The sequence below is a fragment of the Thermobia domestica genome, chromosome 9 (genome assembly GCF_964235325.1).
Source record: "Thermobia domestica chromosome 9, izTheDome1.hap1.1, whole genome shotgun sequence".
Classification (NCBI taxonomy): Eukaryota; Metazoa; Arthropoda; class Insecta; order Zygentoma; family Lepismatidae; genus Thermobia; species Thermobia domestica.
In genome coordinates this window covers 94,812,710-94,835,023 of record NC_137462.1, presented here as the reverse complement: position 1 = coordinate 94,835,023, position 22,314 = coordinate 94,812,710, and the positions used below count along the sequence as shown (strand labels likewise).

Sequence of the window (22,314 nt, the reverse complement as noted above, 5' to 3'; positions counted from 1 at the left end):
GTAAGAAATAAATGAAATGGTGGAATGAAGAAAGTGGGAGGATACCGGAAAACCCTGCGTAAACCCACTCACACGGTTCTTGTCCACCACAAAACTCACTTGGCGCGAGCTGGGATCGAACCATGGGCCCCATGCACCAGAGGTGAACGCTCTACTACTGACCCACCGCGGTCCCTGAAAACACAAAAAGAGACAAATGTGCATATTCTAATATCAAATGCAAAATAATATTGTATGGAAGAAATTTTAGAATCTTTTTATTGAAAACGAAAATCATACTTCAATCAGATAAAATTCTACGAATCGGAAAATTCTAGAGAAATCGAAATCTAAAACAGTTCACAACAGTAAGCAATGGATAAACACGAAATACTAAACTATAATACAGGTAGAACAATAAAAATACCAAGACGAGATTAAGAATTTTATTACTATTTTTACAGTTAATAAATCTCCTTGTTTTATATGCTAAAGGTGATTGCATTGCATATTAAATATGCTTTAACTCTCCATATTTTCTTTTGCTAATATCTATTGTGCCGTAGACATGTATACAATCTCAAATCTATATTACCACCAATAAAACTTATAATAAATTTTTGTTCTGTATTGATATAGAAATTCTTCTTTGAATTTATAATAAAACTTTAAGTTCTTTTTCATAAAATCTTTTATCATACAGGTTCACCAGTCACTGAAAGGAGAAAGAAAATTAAAACATTACTGAACAATACTTCTTTAATAGTTATTCATTTTGATTTCGATATGTTGAGAAAGATTAAATATCTAAAGATGCGAAAACAGAAAATTCATATTCACACATTAGGAACTAAATTATAGATTGAAAAGTAGTTTCATGGTAGATTATTGTAGTGCTAATCGGATGTAGTCTTTGAAGAACTATAGCAAATTACACAAAACAGACATTGTTGAAAATATACTGAATTTTATATCATATATACGGGGTGAATAGTTTATCTTGAAACGTTCGTGTACATATAAACTAATTGCTAGGAAAATCGTTTGTATTTTATACAATACGAAATTGACAGAACAGGAAATAATTTAGCATGCATTCTGCAAATACAATTAATAAAAGGTTTGCTAATTCACTATAAAGTTATACCTTTTTTTCCATATGGCACTGCTTCAAATTACTATATGCTTCAAGCCCTCATGTTAAACAGAAAGTCACTATATCACTTATTATTAACTTAACAAACTGCATTGAGTGTTTCAAGCTTAACCAACGTTTATATTCTTCGGTACTGTTTCACATATCAAATTGCTGTGAATGCCAATTGGATATTTACTACTATTTAAAACCGCCTATCACTGGATGAGAAACTTATTTAAAGCACTTAATTTCGAAGTAGAGGGAAAATCCAAATTTGCAATCCTTTATACTGTCTTCATAATTATTCGAAATTTGTTCCATCATTGACGTAGCATTAAACGGTAAGCTACCTTGTAAGTGTATTTCCCCGTTCACTTCAAGTGTATCACTGAAGTTGGTTGACCCTTAACTTCTAATGTTTGTGATATTGTGATATTCGTAATTTATAACACTGAATACTATAGATGAGGTTGCAAGTTTTCATTTAATATGTAGACTTGATATGTAATGATAGGAGATGTAGAAGCACTTGAAAAAGAAATTTCAATGCATCAGCTAAAGTTTCTGCGTTTTTCGCTACTTTAAAAATTACAAATACGTCTTAGGATAACTGGTCCACCCAATACATATTCACATACACACACTCACACATCGCAAACTCTTGTTAGTGAAAATCAATTTATATTTCTGTTTGTGAATTTCTGTGTTCAGTTGCTCCTCATGCCGTCAATTGAAACGAATGGATAAGAAGGTCAGTTGTTGGTGTGGGTATATTCAATATATTAAACATATTGACTGGTTGTTGCAGTTCACTTACACGGTGAACTTGCGTACGGATAGACTAAACATAGGAACTCCACAGGGCCTTTAAGGGTGTGTGTGCACGCCGTACTAAGTCAACTGGGTCCAAATGTCGATGCAGCGGGGCGGAAGATATGCCAGGCCTGTAGTGAGGGTGTCGTGACTGCGTGAGAAGAGCAACGGGGGTTTAACAAGTTTATGGCCGGTGACGAAACACTCGAAGACGTACAACACATTTACCAAGACCAGAAGACCAACACATTTACAAAATGAGGATCTTCAGACATCAATTGAGGCGAACAGTGGTCAGACATGTTAAGAACTTGGAGTAAAATCGAGTGTGGGACGGGAAACCATTCGGCAGTACGTCCATTTACTTGGGAAGCACTAAACTTCTGTCGATGGCTTCGACATGATTTGACTTCGGGCAGAATTTGACGCAAACCGACACATGTGCTTATTTGCTGTCTTGTCTGAGGAAGGAGCCATTTCTGGACAGGGTGTTGACATGTAATGGGAAGTGAGTGCAGTACAAAGCTCCACATCGCCATCATCATTGGTTAGTATACCGTGAACTGGTTCCAAAACAGCCAATACCAGCACTGCATCCTGCAGAAGAAGGTCATCCTGTGTATTTGATGGACTTCTCGCAGCATCGTGCATCGGGAACTACTACCAGTTAGTCAGAGCATCAATGCAGGTATGTGCTGTCAGCAGTTGAACCGTGTTCAAGAAAAACTCAAACCTCTGGAGCCAGTACTTTTCAATTGCAAATATGCCCTTCTGATACAGGACAACGCTAAGCCCCACGTGGCTAGGACGACCTGGGACACCCTTCTATACCTTGGATGGGAATCACCATTGCATCCGCCATACTCCCCGGGCATTGCACCGTGCGATTATCATCTGTTCCATTCCTTGGACTATTATCTTAGAAGAGACCAGTTCAAATCTCTAGCAAAATGCACTTGATACTCTCTTGGCCTTCCAGAATGTTAGCAAAGGATCATCGATGCTGATGGGGACTTTTTTGATCTGTCTTAGGTAGCATAGGTGATGGGTGAAAAAGCGACAAAACTTTCTTTTTTCACCTTTATACTTAAATACGTTTTTTATTGGCGTCTTAATATAAATACAATGAAAACGCAAACTATCGCATTCCTTTCTTGAAATACCGTTCTTGTACACATAGCAATACCAGTTTCCTGAATCTTACGGTCCAAAACGTAACACTTAAACCTTTCCGCACTGACAAATATGTTGGCTTTAGTTTTTATTACCGTCTCACTTGATCGGCACATCTGCAAGATATCTATTAATAGTTATATAATCGTTTATATTTGCTGCATGGTCTTTCTTGGATACCTTGGGGCTATCTAACAGTATTATTCTGAATACTTATAAAGTTCACATTTTGATTGTCTGTACCTCCATCATACTATGAGAAACGTCATGACTTGATGATTGATTTTCGTATTATGTTTACCATTGTAACTCCGAATCTTTCTGTTCGCCTGATCGTCTAGAAACACTTCGCACAAAATATCTAAATCGATATCTGCATAAAATTCACTCAATTCTTGAGCTAATGTTTGAGAGCCGCACTCACATTCTTTCTCCTACCGCTGTTCTTAATCCCCCCGCTTTCATTATTCTTTACTATGTACCGCTAAACATTTCCACTATACCATCTTGACATATATCAAGACCAAATTTTACAGACTCTAATCTTGATAATCATTTGCACCGTAATCCCTACCGATCAAACAGAGTACTCTTGTATTCACTACTGCCTAGCATGGCCCGTAGCAGAGAAGATAATACCCATTTGCCATACTAACATACCCTTTGTATTGTGATATCTTTTGCACATTATTTCCGCTCTTTTCATTCAGCTTTTTAGATTCTCTTCCATCCCTTTAGCAAACTATGCCTGTAAACTATTACAGACACTAATGTTTATGGGTAAAGACAACAATGACATATAAGTTGATCGCAAAAGTATTTACCTTCACCGTTTACCTACATAATACAATAGCATTTCTATCTCTTTCCCATACTCCCTCTTTCGGTAATAGCTAGTATCAGCTAGCTAGTGAGAAAAGTACATTTTGAACTGAAAGTGGCCGAATATTTTGTTTCAAGTTGGGAGCAGTGTGTACGTACCAGAGGTAACACAAATTTTCAACTACATTAGAATATGCTACCACAAAAATAAAATATTAATATAATACAGTTACATGCTTTATACAATAAAATGAATTTAGAACTTTGATTTGATGCGACAGGGCAGTTATTAGGACAGCGGTGTCCAACATTGTTTGCCTGGCGTACCTCCATGAACCTTGCATGCTTCACGTCCCCTTCCCCGTGCTTTTTGCTCGCTAGTAATACCTGATTTTTGAATGACATCAGCTGCGACTTAGGTACATCTGTGAATTCTCAAATTTTCAGTAATAATACTACTGTTGATAATAGTAATCTCACGAGTATATATTTGTGTCAGAATGACTTTTGCATACGATTGTAGTACATTATATTATTATTATTATTATTATTATTATTATTGTTTCAGTAGTAGTATTTCTATCAATATTATTATTACCAAATTCGGTGCATGAAACCATAATATTTAGTAAGTAATTATTTTGCATTTGTACTTTAATTAATTTTACGTTTCCTTCTTACAGCATTTATAATCTTTGTGTGTTAAATGACCACAACAAATCGTAATTTAGAATTCACTCTTGACTGCTGAATCAGTTATGAATTGTTTGAAAATCGCTTGTAATTTTTCAGTATTTTCAAACATGCCCATAACCTTTCGAAAATTAAATGAGAAAGTAATTGCTAAGAAACTGCTTGAAAATCGGAGAGTTGATGATAATATCGGAAGAGAACAGAGCAGTATTTACTATGTATATTCGACACTGTTGATAGCAATTAATATAAGAAAATAATGCATTACTTAGTTTCAAGCTGATTAGTGCATAAATTGATAACGGGCTCTTTTTATCTTGTTTCAACAATGTCACTATTGTGCTTCTGAATAATAAACATAAAGCAGACTGTCTTCATTTGTAGTATTGCAACCATTGACAAGTTTTTGTTCGTTTCATTAATTTTCAAGACCGTGGTTCTAATTTCTTTGTGGTACTTCGAATGTGGAATTGACTTTCTAATTTCTCGTTTGTGTCAGTGCGCGTGTGAGAAGTAAAATCGTAGATGGCAGTTCAAAGAGATTTTACACTGAAGATTATATCAGGTACGGTTTACATTCATTGAAAAAAATGATATTCAACTACTAGTGTGCGCTAAGTGTAATATTGTAATTAGCTATGATGCTCACCACCCTGCTCGATTTGAACATTTGTCAACAGTAGATCCAGTCCTCAAAGAAAAAAAATAAAGATTTTTATTGTGAAGAGAAAGTGGCTGAAACCTATGAAGTTGGGCTCCTTTGCAAACTTTCACTAGCAAAACGAGAAGGTGGGGGAAGCATCGTATGAACTGCTAATGTAATATAGACCTATAATTGAGACTCTTATGAAGCGTTACATACTTAAAGAAACCAAAATTGTAGTTGGAGAAGAATTGTATTTAAAGGGCTAGAAACGAACGGTGATATTTGGGACTTCAGCCTGGAAAATTGCTTCAGCCTGAGTTTGAGATTTATATATATATTATTTAATAGAATAATAATAAATAAATGGAAAACATGAAAATCTTTACATGCAAGACAACTCTCTCCCCAAGCAAAATCTGAAATGAGACTGTTATTGAGAACACGTTTTTCTCCCGTTTAATACTCAAAGAAAATAGTGGGAATCGCAAACAATAGTAAGCCAGAAACTGGTCATAGACTAGATTTAAGTCAGTACATGTTACTGTGTCAACCAATGTTGAGGAGCTAGGGCTTGGAGGCCACGACGAAACACAAACCTTTTCAAATTTCGAATTTGTCAGTTTTAGGGCACTTATAGGTTTTTACTTCGAAACAAATTCAGTTTTAGCGAGACCATCCTAAGGAGGCTATTCTGTTTGGAGAGACTTCTACTTTATTGGTTTCTTATTATTTTTCCAATATGTTTAATTTGTACATACACATATTTTGTTTCAAACATCTGAACATATTAGAAATACGTAATTAATTGTGTTAAATTTATATACTTACAACTCGCAATTCGTTTCGCGGTTACCACCCATTAAAAGATGGTAATTCAGTACAAAGAACACAGAAATTACTACTTTGACGTATTGTTCATGGTCTCTCTTAAACATTAGGTTCATTATTGATCTTCATATACGCTATAGCAACTGTAACACTATCTAATGAAATGAATGCTGAATTTGAAATGAAAACACAAACTTACTTGTAATCTTAGAGCACTCTGACAACGGTACGCATGAAAAAGTACTTCTTTGTTCAACAGGAGCGCGGGCATATCCATCCTTACATACGCATTGAGGATGATAAGTGGTTCCACAATTCTGATGGGGCATTTGTAAGCAATATTTATCACAGAATCCATATACTGTAAACACTTCATTTTCTCCACATTCTGAAAATATTCACGGAAATTGCTCAGAATAATATGCACAAACATAGCAAGATTATAACGTTAGTATTATATTTATCGTGTTAAGTTTTACAGTGCTTAAGATAAAGTACTCAACATTTTTCAAAAAGTATATGTATAGAAACGCCAGTTTTTCGATCTCTTGAAATTTTGTTGATATTTATCGAAAATTCATCAACTCATAATTGGATAAGCCGTGTTTGGTTTCAGTTTGTTATAACTGTTGCTTCGACTTGCAAACTTTTGAGATTTGAGAAAGCGTAATCGCCCTTAGTTTAATGGAATAAAACGGAATAGCATGTTTTGATTAACATGCATTTTTGAAATAAATACAGACCTAACATAGTGCAATTTGAAAAATATATCATCATTCGCCAATAACTCTAATAATCTGGTGGTAATATAGAGTTGGTCAAACGAATTTCCCCTGGTGATAATTGATCCGTACAAATTTCAATGTATTTATTTGTTAAGTTATTAGTAGTGCTTGGATTTCTATGTAAAACATTTTTTTCTCTTAATGTGCAAATTTCTAAAATAAAACATGTTAACGAATTGCGTCTGTAGGGATGTATTACAGTTTTATATTACATATTCTTAAAATACAGAAGTATATTTACACTAAACAGTTTTTAAGACCAAACTCCATTGCAATTTTGACATACATGATAGTGTGATAGATAAAAAGTAAAATTTACAACGTCTCTTCTCCCTTCTCTCCCTCCATGCTCAACTCTCCACAATACGATCACTTAAAAAGCAATTTGTCTTCATTGTACATACACTGCGGTTCATTGATTCGTTACAACGTAACATTTGCATCAGGAGAATTCGGTGTTTTAGTTTCCAGCTTCAATAGATAAAGGGATGGAACAACAGGAACGAAAACAGCTAACAGTGGAAAGCGGCAACTAAAAAGCAGAGCGGTACTTACTTTCCATCCCTAATTTGTTGGTGTAAGTATTTTTATTTTCGCAGCAAGCGACAACAAATCCTGATTGAAACACTATTAACTGAAGGATTTGGTAAATACAGATTTAGGATTCAACATTTTAACCATTTGAGTTTTCAGAAGAAGCTTGCCTGTTTCAACTGTACAAAGTTGGAGCACCTGCCTCCTCATTATTTCAGAATTTCTGGTCTTGGATATTAGTCGAAGATGCATTTATCATCGATGGCAAGGTTGCTTCTGCAGAATATGTGATTAAGAAAGGTAGAGTGAATTACAAAATTTGACTCAGTGATTGAAAAGCTCACAGGGTACAACAGTTAATTAACAATTAGTTATATTATCAATTGTGATGCAGTTATAGCTCATAATGATATATCTTCCAACACCCACTCATCTCCTGAAGCATTCTCTGCTTACTTTTTGCCATGTAGAGCAAAGTTTCTCTGCATACAAGAACATATTGTCTGATCCGAAAAAAGCATTCACTTCTGAACGTTATGAAATATAACTGGTGGTGGCATATTGTGAATTAAATAATAAAATATGTTTAAACTGTGATTATTATCTGCATATACATCGCTGGATATGAATAACACTTAATGTAGGCATTCTAATATTTTAAAGGACTTTTGTAAGTCCTTTAGAAATAAACATATTCCTTGGTGCGGAAAGACCTTTAAAGGAAAATAAGAATTAATGGGAAAAATAAATATTTATAGTACATATTTCAATTTGAATTTCCGTTTTTGTTGCATATTTCAGACAATTTTGTCAAGTACTCATGTAGATTGATGTTACATAATGATCTGGATAGTAGTTACAAGCTTTAAGGTCTTTTCAAAGCAAAAGGAATACCTTGTACGTATACTAGCTCTATCAACATACCAGGCAATCGGCTAATTTCCAAAGAAGGCAAATGATAGCCGTTAGCTTACATAGTCCAGGAATGAGGAAAATGTCATTGTGATAGTGACCACGTGAGTGACAATCTGAAAGGTGGTTGCGGTCTATAAAACTCATGGAGTAACTGCATCGATCAAGAAGAACTGTGCCAGAAGATTAAAAGAGTGACTAGTTCTGCCGATTGTTATTTGGAATCGTCAAACTCCTACTATTTAAATGACGGAGGTACTCAATCAAATAGCCCCTTGCATAACCTGTATCGAAAATGCTAGTTCGCCGCGAGGTACATACCACAGACTATGGTGAAAGCTTGCATGCGCAAAACCACTGATATGAGATCATAATCCTTTTGCGCATGCAATATGGACCTTCATGACTGGAAAATTGTGAAAAATCCGGGAACACGGATGGTCATTTCCGGAAATCGCATTTTCGTTTTCCGTTTCTCCGGAAAACTTTCCGTTTCCGTTTTACTGGAAAATTTCCGTATTCTGATTTTCGAAAAAAAATTCCATCTTCAACTCTCCCGGAAAATTGTCCATATTCCGTTTCTAATTTTCCAGTTTCCGGAAAACCTATCCATCTCTAGTCTGTAGTAAGATTAAGCTTCTTGCAATCTGACGCTTTTTTTTTTTACATTTCTATCAGTTAATACATTGTTAACAGTTCTTCTTTATTTTACCAGTCTTTCAAGCATTCCATGTATGCTGTTTCACCGCGTAACACCCCAGAAATACTGTTATAAAATAAGTTATAGCTAGGAAACGGCTAGTGCTAAAATGATCAAAATCTGCCAATGCATAGATGACTGAAAATAGGAAATACTTCTTAGTTTGTGTTCCCAGGGGCAAATAACTCTTCTACAATATCTGTGCACAATTTCATTCAATTCGGCCCATTTCTTCTTGCCTTTCGGGCTTCAAATTTCAAAATTTTGGCTGGGAGCTTTTGGTCCCTAAAACCGTTTTCCTGCAAAAAATAAAAAATACGTATTCGTTTATTTTTGTCACTATACAAAGTTTCGTTGCAATTCTTCATGTCTTTTATACACTTCTGATATATTGTTATTAGCACGTTTGATATTTCGTGATAAAAGTTCAGAGGGGTCCGTGCCCCACTCAACGACTTTTCCAGGAAAATGCGAAACACGTTTCCCTCATTTTACGCCTACAATATCTGCTTACAATTTCATTCACTGCTGTCAACTTCTTCCTGCCTTTGGGGCGTCAACTTTTAAGATCTAGTTTGGACGTTTGCCCCCTAAAACCGTTTTTAAGATAATACAGCAAAAAACACTTATTCGTTTATTTCATATGAAGTATCTACCTCCCAAATGTTATCAAAATCGGAGTGTTACACTTGGGAAGTGTTACATGTTAGATAGAAGCATATATTGGGTTGTGATTCTAATATAACATTCCGTAGTACGGGAAGTCCTACTGTCTGTCGTCAAAGCAATCTATTCTGCGCCCTGATCTTGCAGCTTACACTTCTTAGAAAATAGAACCTCAATATGGCGAGTCACAATTTGCCTGGAGGGTAACTAACTTCCCGTAACTTCATAATTTCCCGTAACCGAACTACTTCAACGAAAGACAAAGGAAGAAGATCCATTGGTACTATATTACATATTTTACTATCAAGCACCTCTGCTCTTGCGGGAAAATAAGGTTTAGGGTCTCTGACATAAGACAGAATTCTTTTCTGTTACTTACTACTATATTCCCTCGTTTGTACAACACATTTCTAGTGACCGTATAATGTTGTGCCAAATTATACCCAAAAAACGCCAGAAAATAGCAGAAAATGAAAAATGTATGCAGGTAACCTGACACCTACAAGGGGAGTGCACGTGACCAAGAGTACGGCAGTAGTGCAAACAATCAGTGTTGCCATCTCAACACAAACGTATAGTTTTCAAATAGAACTTATACCACTTTATGACATTAGAACAACTGGCATAAAACGTGAAAGAAAATAAGCAAAAGGTTGGTTATCAGGGTTGCCAAATAAAGAAAATATGAGGCTCTAAGGTTGGGAAACTACAGAGAAACGAACAAGGGTAAAAACGAACAAACGTATAATAACAACAAGACTGCAGAATAAACAAATGTACAGTAGGGAGTAAACTACAGTATACACAGCATCCAGTGACTAACAAGATTGATCGAGTCGTATCGAGTGTGCGGCTAGGACGAGAAATGTACGTTTTCTGCCGAACTATCTATGGTTTTTCTATTGTATGTATCAGTGTATTACGTTAAATATTTTGCGCCTGTATATTACTGGTAACCTGAATGCACTGTGTTTTGTTTTCATCGTCGTCTTACATGCTACCGTTTCCTATGCTCTCGACTTACACCTATCACAGATCTTTGAGCTTTCTGAATTGATTTTGGCGTGTTTTTTTCAAACATTTGCTACCTTTCGTGTCACAGTTTTTCTGTACTACTTTCAGGCACTATGTCGTCGTTTCTTTGGTTCGGAAGACATGCAGGGTTTTATGAAGTATTGCAACGACAAGACAGTTCGTTTTATAGTTCTCGGGAACGATTCGCGATATCGATTCCACACAGATGCCATTGGAATTAGTGCAGTACAGGAAAACTTACTGTTCTCATTTTCGCATGATGTCACACTGAACTTCTTCTTTCTAAGGATACTCTAACATGTGTCCTTTTTTGGCTGAATCCAGTATCAAGCCCGTTAGTCACTGGATGTTCTGCAAGCTGTAGTTTACTCGCTACTGTACATTTGTTCCTTCTGCAGTCTTGTAATACATGTCTTTCATTCTCTGTACGGACTACACAATTTCTAAACTTTAGATCCTAATATCTCACTAATTTAGTAACACTGATAATCCACCTCTTGCTTATTTTCTTTCACGATTTATGCCAAGTGTTTTAATGCTATAAAATGGTGTATGTTTTATTTGAAAAACAGTAAATCTGCATTTAGATGGCAACACTGCTTAGTGACATTATTGCCGTATTCTTGATCACGTGTCCTCCTCCCGTAGATATCAGGTTATCTGCATACATTTTTCATTTTCTGCCTTTTTCCGGCCTTTTTGCGTATAATTTGACACAGTCTCACCCGGTCACTGCTTGATATATGCATTATACGTAACGGGTAAGCAAAGCATTTTCTCATCGAGTGACTATATCCACGATGATTAGCAATCCACAATTAGTCAAAGTACCAATTTTCACAAATATCTAGGTGTCACGGTTAGCATACGTCCTGTGTTAGTAACAAAACATTTATATCGAATAACAAGTAAAACTTTCAAATGCATAGAGAAACCTAGATAATAAGTCAGCATTGAGAACTGAATTGATGTATCGATGACTAGGTGGAACCGTCCTTCAGTTTAAGAGAAATTGGCGGAAAAAGTTATGAAGAGAACTGTATGGAATAGATCATTTTATGAATAGCTGGCGCTAGTTTCAAGTAGTGCTACATACTATGATATGTATAGTCAATACCACCGGTATTTGGAATTCATGAAGCTTATAGTTGCAAGATGACAACACTAGGGTACAGCGTAAAATTGAATTACATGAGTAGAATTGAATTTATTTTGCGGATTTAAAAAAAATCTATGGCACAGGCAAGGTGTAACGCTGTAATAATCTTACAGAAATAAAACATTCGGAATTGTCGGGCGTGCGATCCGAACACTAGCCTTCTCAATCCAAAGTTCTAACGCCTGTGCTCAGTTGGAATCCGTAGTCACTCCCATCCATGAAATGATACATGATCACTCATTTAGGGCGTCGACTTAGAGGTATTTCATTTTGAGGTATTTAATCTAGGGCGTCGACTTTTTTTAGTAACTTCTGGCAAGGGGGATCATTTCAGATGCAGAAGGCATATATAAGGGTTTAAAATCAAATTGAATTCAAATTAGGCAAAATATTTCATGTACATAAATAAAATGGGGGTTTTGCAAGTGGGGACTGGCCCTTGGCAGATTACCGTGATCAAGATTAGCAATGAAGAAATTGTTGGAACATAAACATATCAGTTGCAGTAATAACACATTGCCAACTCTCTTTACTGACAGGGGTCTGCCCTGAGTCATACGCATAATCGGTTATTCCCCGAAATACTCTCATGATCGGAATTTCCCGGTGCATACGAATAATCCGCAAGCCCCCATGTAAACAGAAAAAGTACATGATTAAGCTAGTCTACAAATAGGTGTAGCAGGAAGTCGTCTCTGATTTGCTCGACCTTTCCTCTCCTATCCACTATTGAGTTGCTTTTTTATAACACTAGATGGTGAAGAGCACTGCTTCATTTACTTGTTTTCGCGTACCATCTTTCGTTATTTTTCTTAATGTAAGATGACCAATGTCCCTATCCCAAGTGAACATGTTCATTTTTCGAAAAAAAGTTTCACCTTTCGTTTTCCCGGAAAATTTTCCGTATTCCGCTTTTCCAGAAAAATTTCATCTTCCGCTTTTCCGGAAAAGTTTTCTTCCACTTTCTGAAAATTTTTCCGCCTTCCGTTTCCAATTTTCCGGTTTCCGGAAAAAAATATTTTCCGTTATCCGTTTTTCCGGAAAATGTGGCCATCCCTAGTCGAGTGAGCTATTGTTCACTTTCATCTAAACCGCGAGCCTTGATTATATGTGGCAGACGCCCAAAGAAGCGTGTTATCCATAGCCTTAACGTTCAACTGCGAAAAAGAGCGTATATTCTCTGATAGGCAATTTTTGATTTTCAATTAGTACTGTGCTAAAGCTAATTGCTCACGTCACTATTCGCAATTATATATCTATTTTAGGGAGAATGTATGTCAGATGGTTCAGATGTTTTTTCAGGGCAACTACATATTCAAGGATGGTAATGTGACAATTTACACATATGGCGATAATGATGCTTGTTCTGAAGAGCACCGAGATGAAAATTAAAAACCCACAAACTCCCTCAATCCCAACATCTGGACATAATTGAATATCATCTGTGATCCATTTTAGAGACACGATTCCGACACATATTCCGTTTCCATCCTCTCTCACGAAGTTCAGTGAAGTACTCGACACGAAACGTTTAATTATTCCCCTTCGAGACATTCATGACATTTATAACTCCAACTTCCATCAGACGTGGGGGAGAAAGGTGGTCCTACGCCATTATAATCTGCTAAATTTTACTTCCTCAAGTTGTTCCGCGTAAGTTGATGCATATATGTGTATATATTTATATAAGAAGTATTTTCACCTTAAGAGATATATGAACAGTTATATCCTTAATATTCAATAGTGCTCATTATTAGTACAAGAAAACTGACCAAACCATGAAATATGTTTTAATAATACTTGTGTGACAGTTTTGGATACTTAACATCGCTTTTATTATAATGTGTCTGATGACGGCGTAGTTATCTAGCCGGAACTCTTACACAAGAATTATTAATAAATGTTTGTTTTAGTTTTAATATTACTGCAGAATATCTCCATTGTTATAATGAGCAAAACATTTAATAAATTACATCTAATACAGTTACTTTGATTGCATACGATATTATTGTTCACCAAGTCGTAACGATATGTTTGAATACCATCCTCAACATAATTAAAACTAGGACACAAGTATATACGTTTTGCATTTTTAGCGTAAACAAGCAATCGCATTGTTACATACAACAAGAAAGAGCAACACTACTTCCAGCTCTTGATTCAAACACTTTCTTAGAGGAATATTTGATTACCTCCTGATTTATTGAGATTTGTACTTTCTTGGACCATTTTAATTTTCAGCGTTGTTCTACTTCTCGAATAGTTTGTGAAAGAATATATGTGTTACGAAAGCCACATGCTATAGCAGATATACAAGCCAGAACGTTATAAGATGTATTATGTTATTGTACCGTGTTTGATTTTAAACAAAATAGCACCAAATATAGTAAAAGAAATTCTATCTTGCTTTGAAACTGTCAGTGGGAATTTTGACAACCTATTGTGATTGGTTATGTATTAATACGTTCTCGTCCTTATTATTTTCCTCTTACATTCATATATAAACATATTCACTTATCTTCTAAAATATATCAAACTGATTATGGAATCCAGGTTGCAAGATTAAATGTTCATCCATACAACACCTTTCTGTGGTTCCTGGAGAAACAATGCGCACTTACAATGCAGATGCCATTCAACAATGGTAGTATATATTTTCGCGTCACTGGATTGAGAAAATTGAATCAATAGTGGTTCCTCCTAATCCAAACACATTTCATGCGTATAGGTCAATCATATTTTTATATGCAAAACGTCTCATTAAATTCTTGAAAATACTAACAGTTTCAAAGCCTGCTCTAAAACTTCATATATTAAGAAGAATTTAGAGAAGTGTGTGCAAAAAAGTCAGTTTCATAGGAAGAAAATTCTTATACAAGAGAAGCATATTTCGGCAGAAGATAAATTTGCTTTCATCAGCTTCTGTTTCTTTGACATACATTCAGTTATGTAATAGTTTCATGTGCATATAATTTTGATTTGCAGTAGTTTTGAGTATTATATAAACAGGTATTTAAAAAAAATTATATTAATATAATTATTTGCAAAACAAATTATAGATCTGTAAACCCAGTCTTCACTTTTAACTAAGTAGTTGGCAACGATCACTTCTCTTCTATATATGATATTACTATATTAATCTATTACATAATTTAGAGGATCATAATAATATTACATACCAGGGACAGGGCAATTGGAGGCTGGAATACAAGGTCCTCCATAGTATTCTCTCAGGTGGCCTTCATGACACTCGCAGCCTGGAATACAACTTATTTCTGTACAGTTACGAGGTTTCCCGTTACATGTAGGATAGCAATAACCCAGTCCACATAATTTAAAGTCCTCATTGTTTGGACAATCTGTCAATTATAATGATAAGAGTAAAAATGTTATTAATACCCTTAGTAAAGACAATATCTAGAATAAACTAGAGGAAATTATTAATGCTTTACATATTGTCTTTGTATCTTGATATTTGATCTTTAAACCAATTGTTTATTTTTTACATCGTGTTACAGAAGTACGCACTAAACATATTTTCAATAACCATCGAAATATAAACATCAGATGGAAAAAATATTTCATGCTTACATAAAACATACATAATAATGTGATACAAAGTAAAACACGTTTACGTTCTTTTCCGTAAAGTGTTTTAACAGAAAGGGTCTTTTTTAGTACGATAGTAAAATCGGCCCGTGATACAAATTAGATCATGGTTAACCCAAAATGTTTGTTTTGAATAAAACTACACCAAAGTTTCGACACCTACCCCCAACCCTTACCGCATTATCCTATCATACATGTTCAAAATTTAATATATTTTTAATTCGGGGGGGGGGTGATCGAAATAATTTGAAAGTTACACAAATTTTAGATCTTAAGTAAGTGCAAATGCAAACACTTTTTTTTTTAAAAAAAAAGAAAAGAATCGATGCGAATTTTCTTGCTTTTTGTGTGTCCAAAATTTGGAAATAATAACAAAATTTTTAAGGGGGACACGTAGCTAATATTCTGTTCAAAATGTTGTAATACCCTTATGTGCAACATATATTTTTTCAGGGTATGAAATTGATGGCAACAGTGTCTAAAAATAAAACTGAAGAAGTGTTCTTTCACAGTTTTTTGACCGCTGTAGGACCCTCAAGGTCAAGACGTCGAACATTGTTTTGCGAGAGTTCAAGATTTTTATTTCCCTTTCGTCATTAATTTATTCTGATCAACGAAGACAAGGACGAGGATGGAATGCATTATCGCAAATTATATGATCTCAGACTCACATTTATCTTAATATCAGAGAATATTTACATGTACCATATTGCTCTGTATGTTAAAATCAATGAACTTATATAGTAAATACGTTTAGTGAAATATACACGTATATTGAAAATGATAACAGATTGATATACGTAGCTATGATCCAAATATCGTTTTCTCTTAAATTATAGCTACTTTTGTTTTTCAACTTTTAACTTTATTTTTGTACATTAAAGTTTTAATTTTATGATTCTTGAAGTTTTAAGGTTGAATTGCATCCAAACGTTGCCAATTAGTAAACACAACTGCAATGGCGAATAAAATGGATTTCAAATTGATGGATTTCAAATTCTTATATAATTCTTTTGTAAAATAAGTATTTTAGTAAATAACAGGCAATCTAAAAAACAAAACGTAAAGTTTCGGTAACCAAACATATGTTACATGAAGCTTTCCAAATTACTCTTCTTAAATATAAAGTTGGATTGCAAGTATGGACATTGAGGTTTGCAAAATTTCAAAACATTGTGAATAACCAAGTTGATTTTATTTTTACTTTTTGACAATGTTGCTGTACTTTCATATCCTAGAAAAAATATATCTTACAGAGAAGCGTATTATATCATTTTGAAGAAAAGAACAGCGAGGTGCCACACTCATTTTTTACAATTCTTTTAATGGAGGACGTCCATATTTTTTTTCAAATGATATCTTCCCTTAGGTATAACATATATATGTTTTAGGGTATGAAAGTAGTGGCAACATTGTCGAAAAATAGAACTGAGAAATGAAAATAAAACTGTTGTTTTTTCCACAGTTTTTGCACCATTTTAGGACCCACAATATCAAAACTATCAATCCAACTTGATATTTCAAAAGATTACTTTGGAACGATACTTGTGACATCGTTTCGGGTAACGAAACTCGTTACACAATTTTTCCCAATTTTGCCTGTTGTGTATTACAATGCATCTTTTACAAAGGAGTAATTTTGAAAACTATTTTATACACAATTACAGTTTTGCTTTTCCAATTCTCAATTTTTAGACAATTGAATCTTATAACTTGACGAATTACAAAATTAAAGTATTAATGTACAATGATAAAGTTTAAAAGTTGAAAAACAAACCCAAAAACATAATTTAATATAAGAGTAAACGATATTTTTATTATAGCTATATCAATGTGTTTTCAGTTTCCATACAGATATGTTTTTGAATAAACGTATTTACTCTATATATTGATTTATTTTAACATATAAGACCACATGGTAGAAATAAATATTCTCTGATAATGAGAACAAATAAAAATCCAAACACCATATAATTTTCGATAATTCATTTTATCCTCGTTACTGACATCGTGGTCTGGAATATTTTTTGCTTTTGAGGAAAGGAAATCAAGAACTTCAGCAAATAAATGTTCCCAGTTTGAACCTTGAGGGTTCTGTAATGGTCAAAATATTGTTTAAAAAACACGTTCATTTAGTTTAAATTTTTGACACAGTTGACGTTACTTTCGGACCCTGAAACATATATGTTGTACCTAAAGGCATTAAAACATTTTGAACAAAGAATCAGGGAAGTGTCCGCCTCAAAAATTCTTCTTACGATGCTTTGAAATTTTCAACACGAAAAAAAAGAAATACGCATCTATTTTTTAAAAAAAAAAACGTTTTCATTTGCACCTCCGTAATATCTACAATCTGTAAAACTTCCAAATTATTTGGATCACCCCACAATAAGTTTAAAAATATATTAAATTTGGAACATTATGATATAATAATTCTGTAAGAGTTGGAGGTATGGGGTTGAAACTTTTGGGGGGTTGTTTAGGGTTAAAACTAACATTTGACCCGACATAAATAATGACCCGATTTAGTTCCAGAGCCGATGTCACTTTCTTACTACGGAAGGTCATTTACATTTCTTTCAGAAATATTTACATTTTAAAAAATAGTGTTGTAACGTAATTTTTCCTTATTTATTTTCTATTATTGTTTTATACTGTACTGTTCGTGTACTTGGAAGTAGAAAGTAGGGATTTTAAAAATGTTAATAGTCTTATATAATTTACAAAACTTACTTTTGTTTCTACATAATGCAAAAATTACTTTAAAGGCATCAAAACGGTATCTAGCCTCCTTTACTCATTATAGTAAAGTTAGGATATTAAACATATATAAGAAGTGTGTGAAACGGACGTGTAAAACTCTTAACTAGAAACCTGTAGTAAATGATGGATCACAAATGATGGAGTTATTATTCTAAAAACTAATCAATTAAAGGTTCATGCCAGTGATGGGTGTTGATGGGAGTCTTACGAGTAAAACCTAATTATTTACCAATTTAAACTAAAACAATAAAAATTACCAAATGTGTAAATTTTCATAGACAAGAACTCATCATTACATATGTTTCTTCTTTAAATTTGTAGTGATAAAATATTAATTTTAACCCTCGCACAACCAACAGGTGGTGCCTTGTGCCTACCACAATATTTTATGTAATCACTCTTTCAATCGTTTTTGTAAAATAGTATAAAATTTGTAAAATGTAAGTTGTAACTCAACATATTTAGCTGAAGTGTATACTTTACGGTGAAGCGAATTGAACGGTAGCGTATCTCATAAATTTACTATTTTCAGTTGCTAGGCATCACGTACCCCTCGTTGGTAGGAGGTGACTAACATTTAGTAGTATCACTCGTAGATGGCACTATAATAAATCTTATCCCGTGTACTGTTCATTTTGCGGGTTTCACGTTAGTGTGTCTTATAAATTTGCTATTTTAAGTTTGTGAGCACAAAGCCACTCCCCGTTGGTAGGAGATGTGATGACACTTAGAATTGGGTCTAGGTCAAAACCCCCGCAGTCAAAACCCCCACACTCAAGAAATGTCAAAACGCCCACACAAACGGTCATAACCCCCACACAAATAGACAAATCTCCCAAATACACGAACGGTCATAACCCCCACAGCCAAAACCCCCACACTCAAGAAATGTCAAAACGTCCACACGATCGGTCATAACTCCCACACAAATGGACAAATCTCCCAAACGCACGAACGGTCAAAACCGCCACAGCCAAAACCCCCACACTCAAGAAATGTCAAAACGTCCACAAAATCGGTCAAAACTCCCACACAAATGGACAAAACAGCCACACATAGCAATGGTCATAATCGCCACATAAATGGACAAAAACCCCACACAAATGGTCAAAACTCTCACATGGAGAAATTGTCACAACTGCCACACAAATGGACAAAACCCCCACACAATCGGACAAATCCCCCACACTCTGAAATGATCGTGATTGCACGTCTTTTTTGCGGCTCCTTTTGACGTCCACTTTAGTGTTTCTGTCATTAGAAACAGTGCAAGAAGAATAGTTGCAACATCAGTTTAAGTGGAATAAAAAATGTTATTAAAAAGTACAAGGGCAAGACATGCAACCAGGATCATTTCAGAGTGTGAGAAATTTGTCCGATTGTGTGGGGGTTTTGTCCGTTTGTGTGGCAGTTGTGACAATTTCTGCATGTGGGAGTTTTGTCCATTTGTGTGGGGGTTTTGTCCATTTATGTGGGAATTGTGACCGTTGCTATGCGTGGCTGTTTTGTCCATTTGTGTGATAGTTATGACCGTTTGAGGTTATGACTGATTACCAGTGTGGGGGTTTTGGCTGTGGGGGTTATGACCGTTCGTGTATTTGGGAGATTTGTCCATTTGTGTGGGGGTTATGACCGATCGTGTGGGCGTTTTGACATTTCTTGAGTGTAGGGGTTTTGGCTGTGGGGGTTTTGACCGGTTCCCTTAGAATTGTCACTCCTAATTGCAGCGGGGTCCGCGGTGGCTCAGTGGTAGAGCGTTGACTTCTGGTACTTGGAGTGCTTGGTTCAATCCCAATTCGGGCCAAGTGAACTCTGTGATGGACAAAACACCTTGTACGTGGGTGTCCTCGGGGTTCTCCTGTTTAATTCCACTTTCGTCATTACACCATTTCATTCATTTCTCAACATCAGCATCTCCTTTAACCTAGCCCGCATAATCATTGGATGTTATAATGAAAGATGTTTTTCGTAGATGGCATCAGTATTTATAAATAGCTGTTACTCTTATCCCATGTACTGTTCACTTTAGTCTCTATAGATTTTTGTGAGAGTTTTTAGTTTGTTTCTTTTGTGAGATATATTTATTCTTAACAGGTGAGTACAAAATGATCCCAATTGGTAATGCACCTTACAAAAAGGTAGTGCGCGGTTTAAAAGATTCCTCAGAATCTGGAACTGTTACTTCATACTGTCACAAGAAACATGGTCCGTTGTAGTAGTATCAATTATGTGAACAAGGAAAGTAATAGAAAATAAATTTTTTGGTAATGATTTCAATATTATTCATATTTTTTCTTGAACATTCATAACTAACTGATTTTTTTCAAATCTGACTTATATAGTTTCAGATGCTAATTTAATTGTAATTATTTAACAAGTGAAAATTGCATATACTTTACCTGGATAAGCGGAGCACTTCTTTCCTTCAACATTGTAGAATGTATTTGGAGGACAAGCTTGGGGAACATCTTGCGCTCCGGTAAGTCTCCAAGATGAAAGGGCAACAAATAATGAGAGAAAAACAATGAATTGAATTTGAAAATCCATTCACTTCCATTAAATTAATTGGCACTAGTCTTTTAATAAAACGTGTTAGCATATAAGTAGTTATTAATATATTCATTTTCAAATTCAATAATGTGAACCTAAAGTATATATTGTACTCTATTACACTTACTTTATCCTGCAGAATTAAAAAAGTTTAATATAATAACGAATAATTGCTTTCGTAAATATAAATACGAAATTGTCTTTGTCATGGGACTGAATATTTAATAAAGGAAACGTATTAAGCTACAGATCATAAAATTTTATGTACTATATTAAAAAAGGAAAATTTACATATTATTTTTCTGTTGTGTTTTTAAAGCATTTCAATAAATAGACCTATAAAATTCCTAAGAATAAGGTTGACTTAGATCATTTTAGTTTTTTCTTTATTATTGCCTCCTTCCCTACTTGTTGATTAGCAATGGTCCATGTGTTTCTTAACGTTTCATTGGACAATCATTAATATTTACAACTGGATATCATTGAATCTAGATGATTTGACGAAAGTTTATATTTATAGCAGACAAGCATTTTAAATAAGAATTTTTTTTCACTAGATTTTTATTTTATATAACTTTATATTAGGATGGTTCTGGTAAGCCACTTCCTCAATTACATATATTTGCTGAAAGAATGTAAAGGAGTCGCAACGTCATTCATCTTTTCTAATAAAACTTAAAAAAATTGAAGAAGAAAAATTATATGAAATTTTTACGTTTTACATCCCACTCTTATGTCGGTTAGGCTCAAGGGCACGGTGATGATGAGAAATGTATAAAATGGTGTAACGAACAAAGTGGGAGAAGAGGGAAAACCCCGAGAACCCCCCCCCCACACACACACACGGCGTTTAAAACTTGCAAAAGAAATTAATCAATTATCTAAGATAACAATCATAGAAGTAAAAAGTCAATTTTTCACAATTAAAATAAGATGTATTTTTATATGTTTGGTAGAGTTTCCGTCCCTTTTCAATAATTGAGTGATATATGTGACGTGAATATAGAAAGATTGGTATGCACCAAAGGTGCTGACACGCTATTTGCTACAAAATCAGATTTTGTTTTAAATTTATGATCATACCCTCCCACAAAAATTAATCATACCTTATTTCGATCCCCGCTCGCGTCAAGTGAACTTTGTGGTGGGCAAACATCAAGTTTGTGGGTTTCCTCGGGGATCTCCAGTTTCCTCCTATTTTCTTCATTCCACAATTCATTCATTTCTCATCATCATCATCGTCTCCTTTAGCATAGCTGGCACAAACATTTTATTTCATTTTAAAAGTACTCGTTATTGCAAGATTGCTGACTAGGTTAGACTTCAACGTTCAGATGCATAGTGATACAATATGATGCATGAACTGGGATTCAAACCACTGTAAGCAGTACAAATGTTTAGGTCCCCTCAGTGAGAATTTGAACCCAGGACTAGTGATGGGCAGTGGGAATATTCCCGGTGGGAAGGAATGTAAAAATGGGAATATTCCCGGGTTTTTTCCTTGGCCTA

At 34.7% G+C, this 22,314-nt stretch overlaps 1 protein-coding gene across 1 annotated transcript; it reads right to left on the bottom strand.

The window, feature by feature from the left end:
• Nucleotides 1-542: 542 nt before the first annotated feature.
• Nucleotides 543-20,816, bottom strand: LOC145694044 (serine protease inhibitor swm-1-like). The gene is made up of 4 exons (XM_081770183.1): nucleotides 20,655-20,816; nucleotides 15,063-15,242; nucleotides 6,292-6,480; nucleotides 543-694 (listed from the first exon to the last, which is right to left on the bottom strand). Exons 1-4 carry the CDS (start codon nucleotides 20,800-20,802, stop codon nucleotides 675-677), a joined length of 537 nt encoding a protein of 178 aa, XP_081626309.1. The 5' UTR covers nucleotides 20,803-20,816; the 3' UTR covers nucleotides 543-674.
• Nucleotides 20,817-22,314: the final 1,498 nt, after the last annotated feature.

Bases quoted from the DNA above. Each gene is read 5' to 3' on its own strand.
- LOC145694044 (XM_081770183.1), bottom strand. From the start codon at position 20,802: ATGGATTTTCAAATTCAATTCATTGTTTTTCTCTCATTATTTGTTGCC. The intron at 15,243-20,654 runs GTAAAGTATATG...TATAATTGACAG, and splicing joins GAAGTGCTCCGCTTATCCAG to ATTGTCCAAACAATGAGGAC. The intron at 6,481-15,062 runs GTATGTAATATT...GAATATTTTCAG, and splicing joins CTCCAATTGCCCTGTCCCTG to AATGTGGAGAAAATGAAGTG.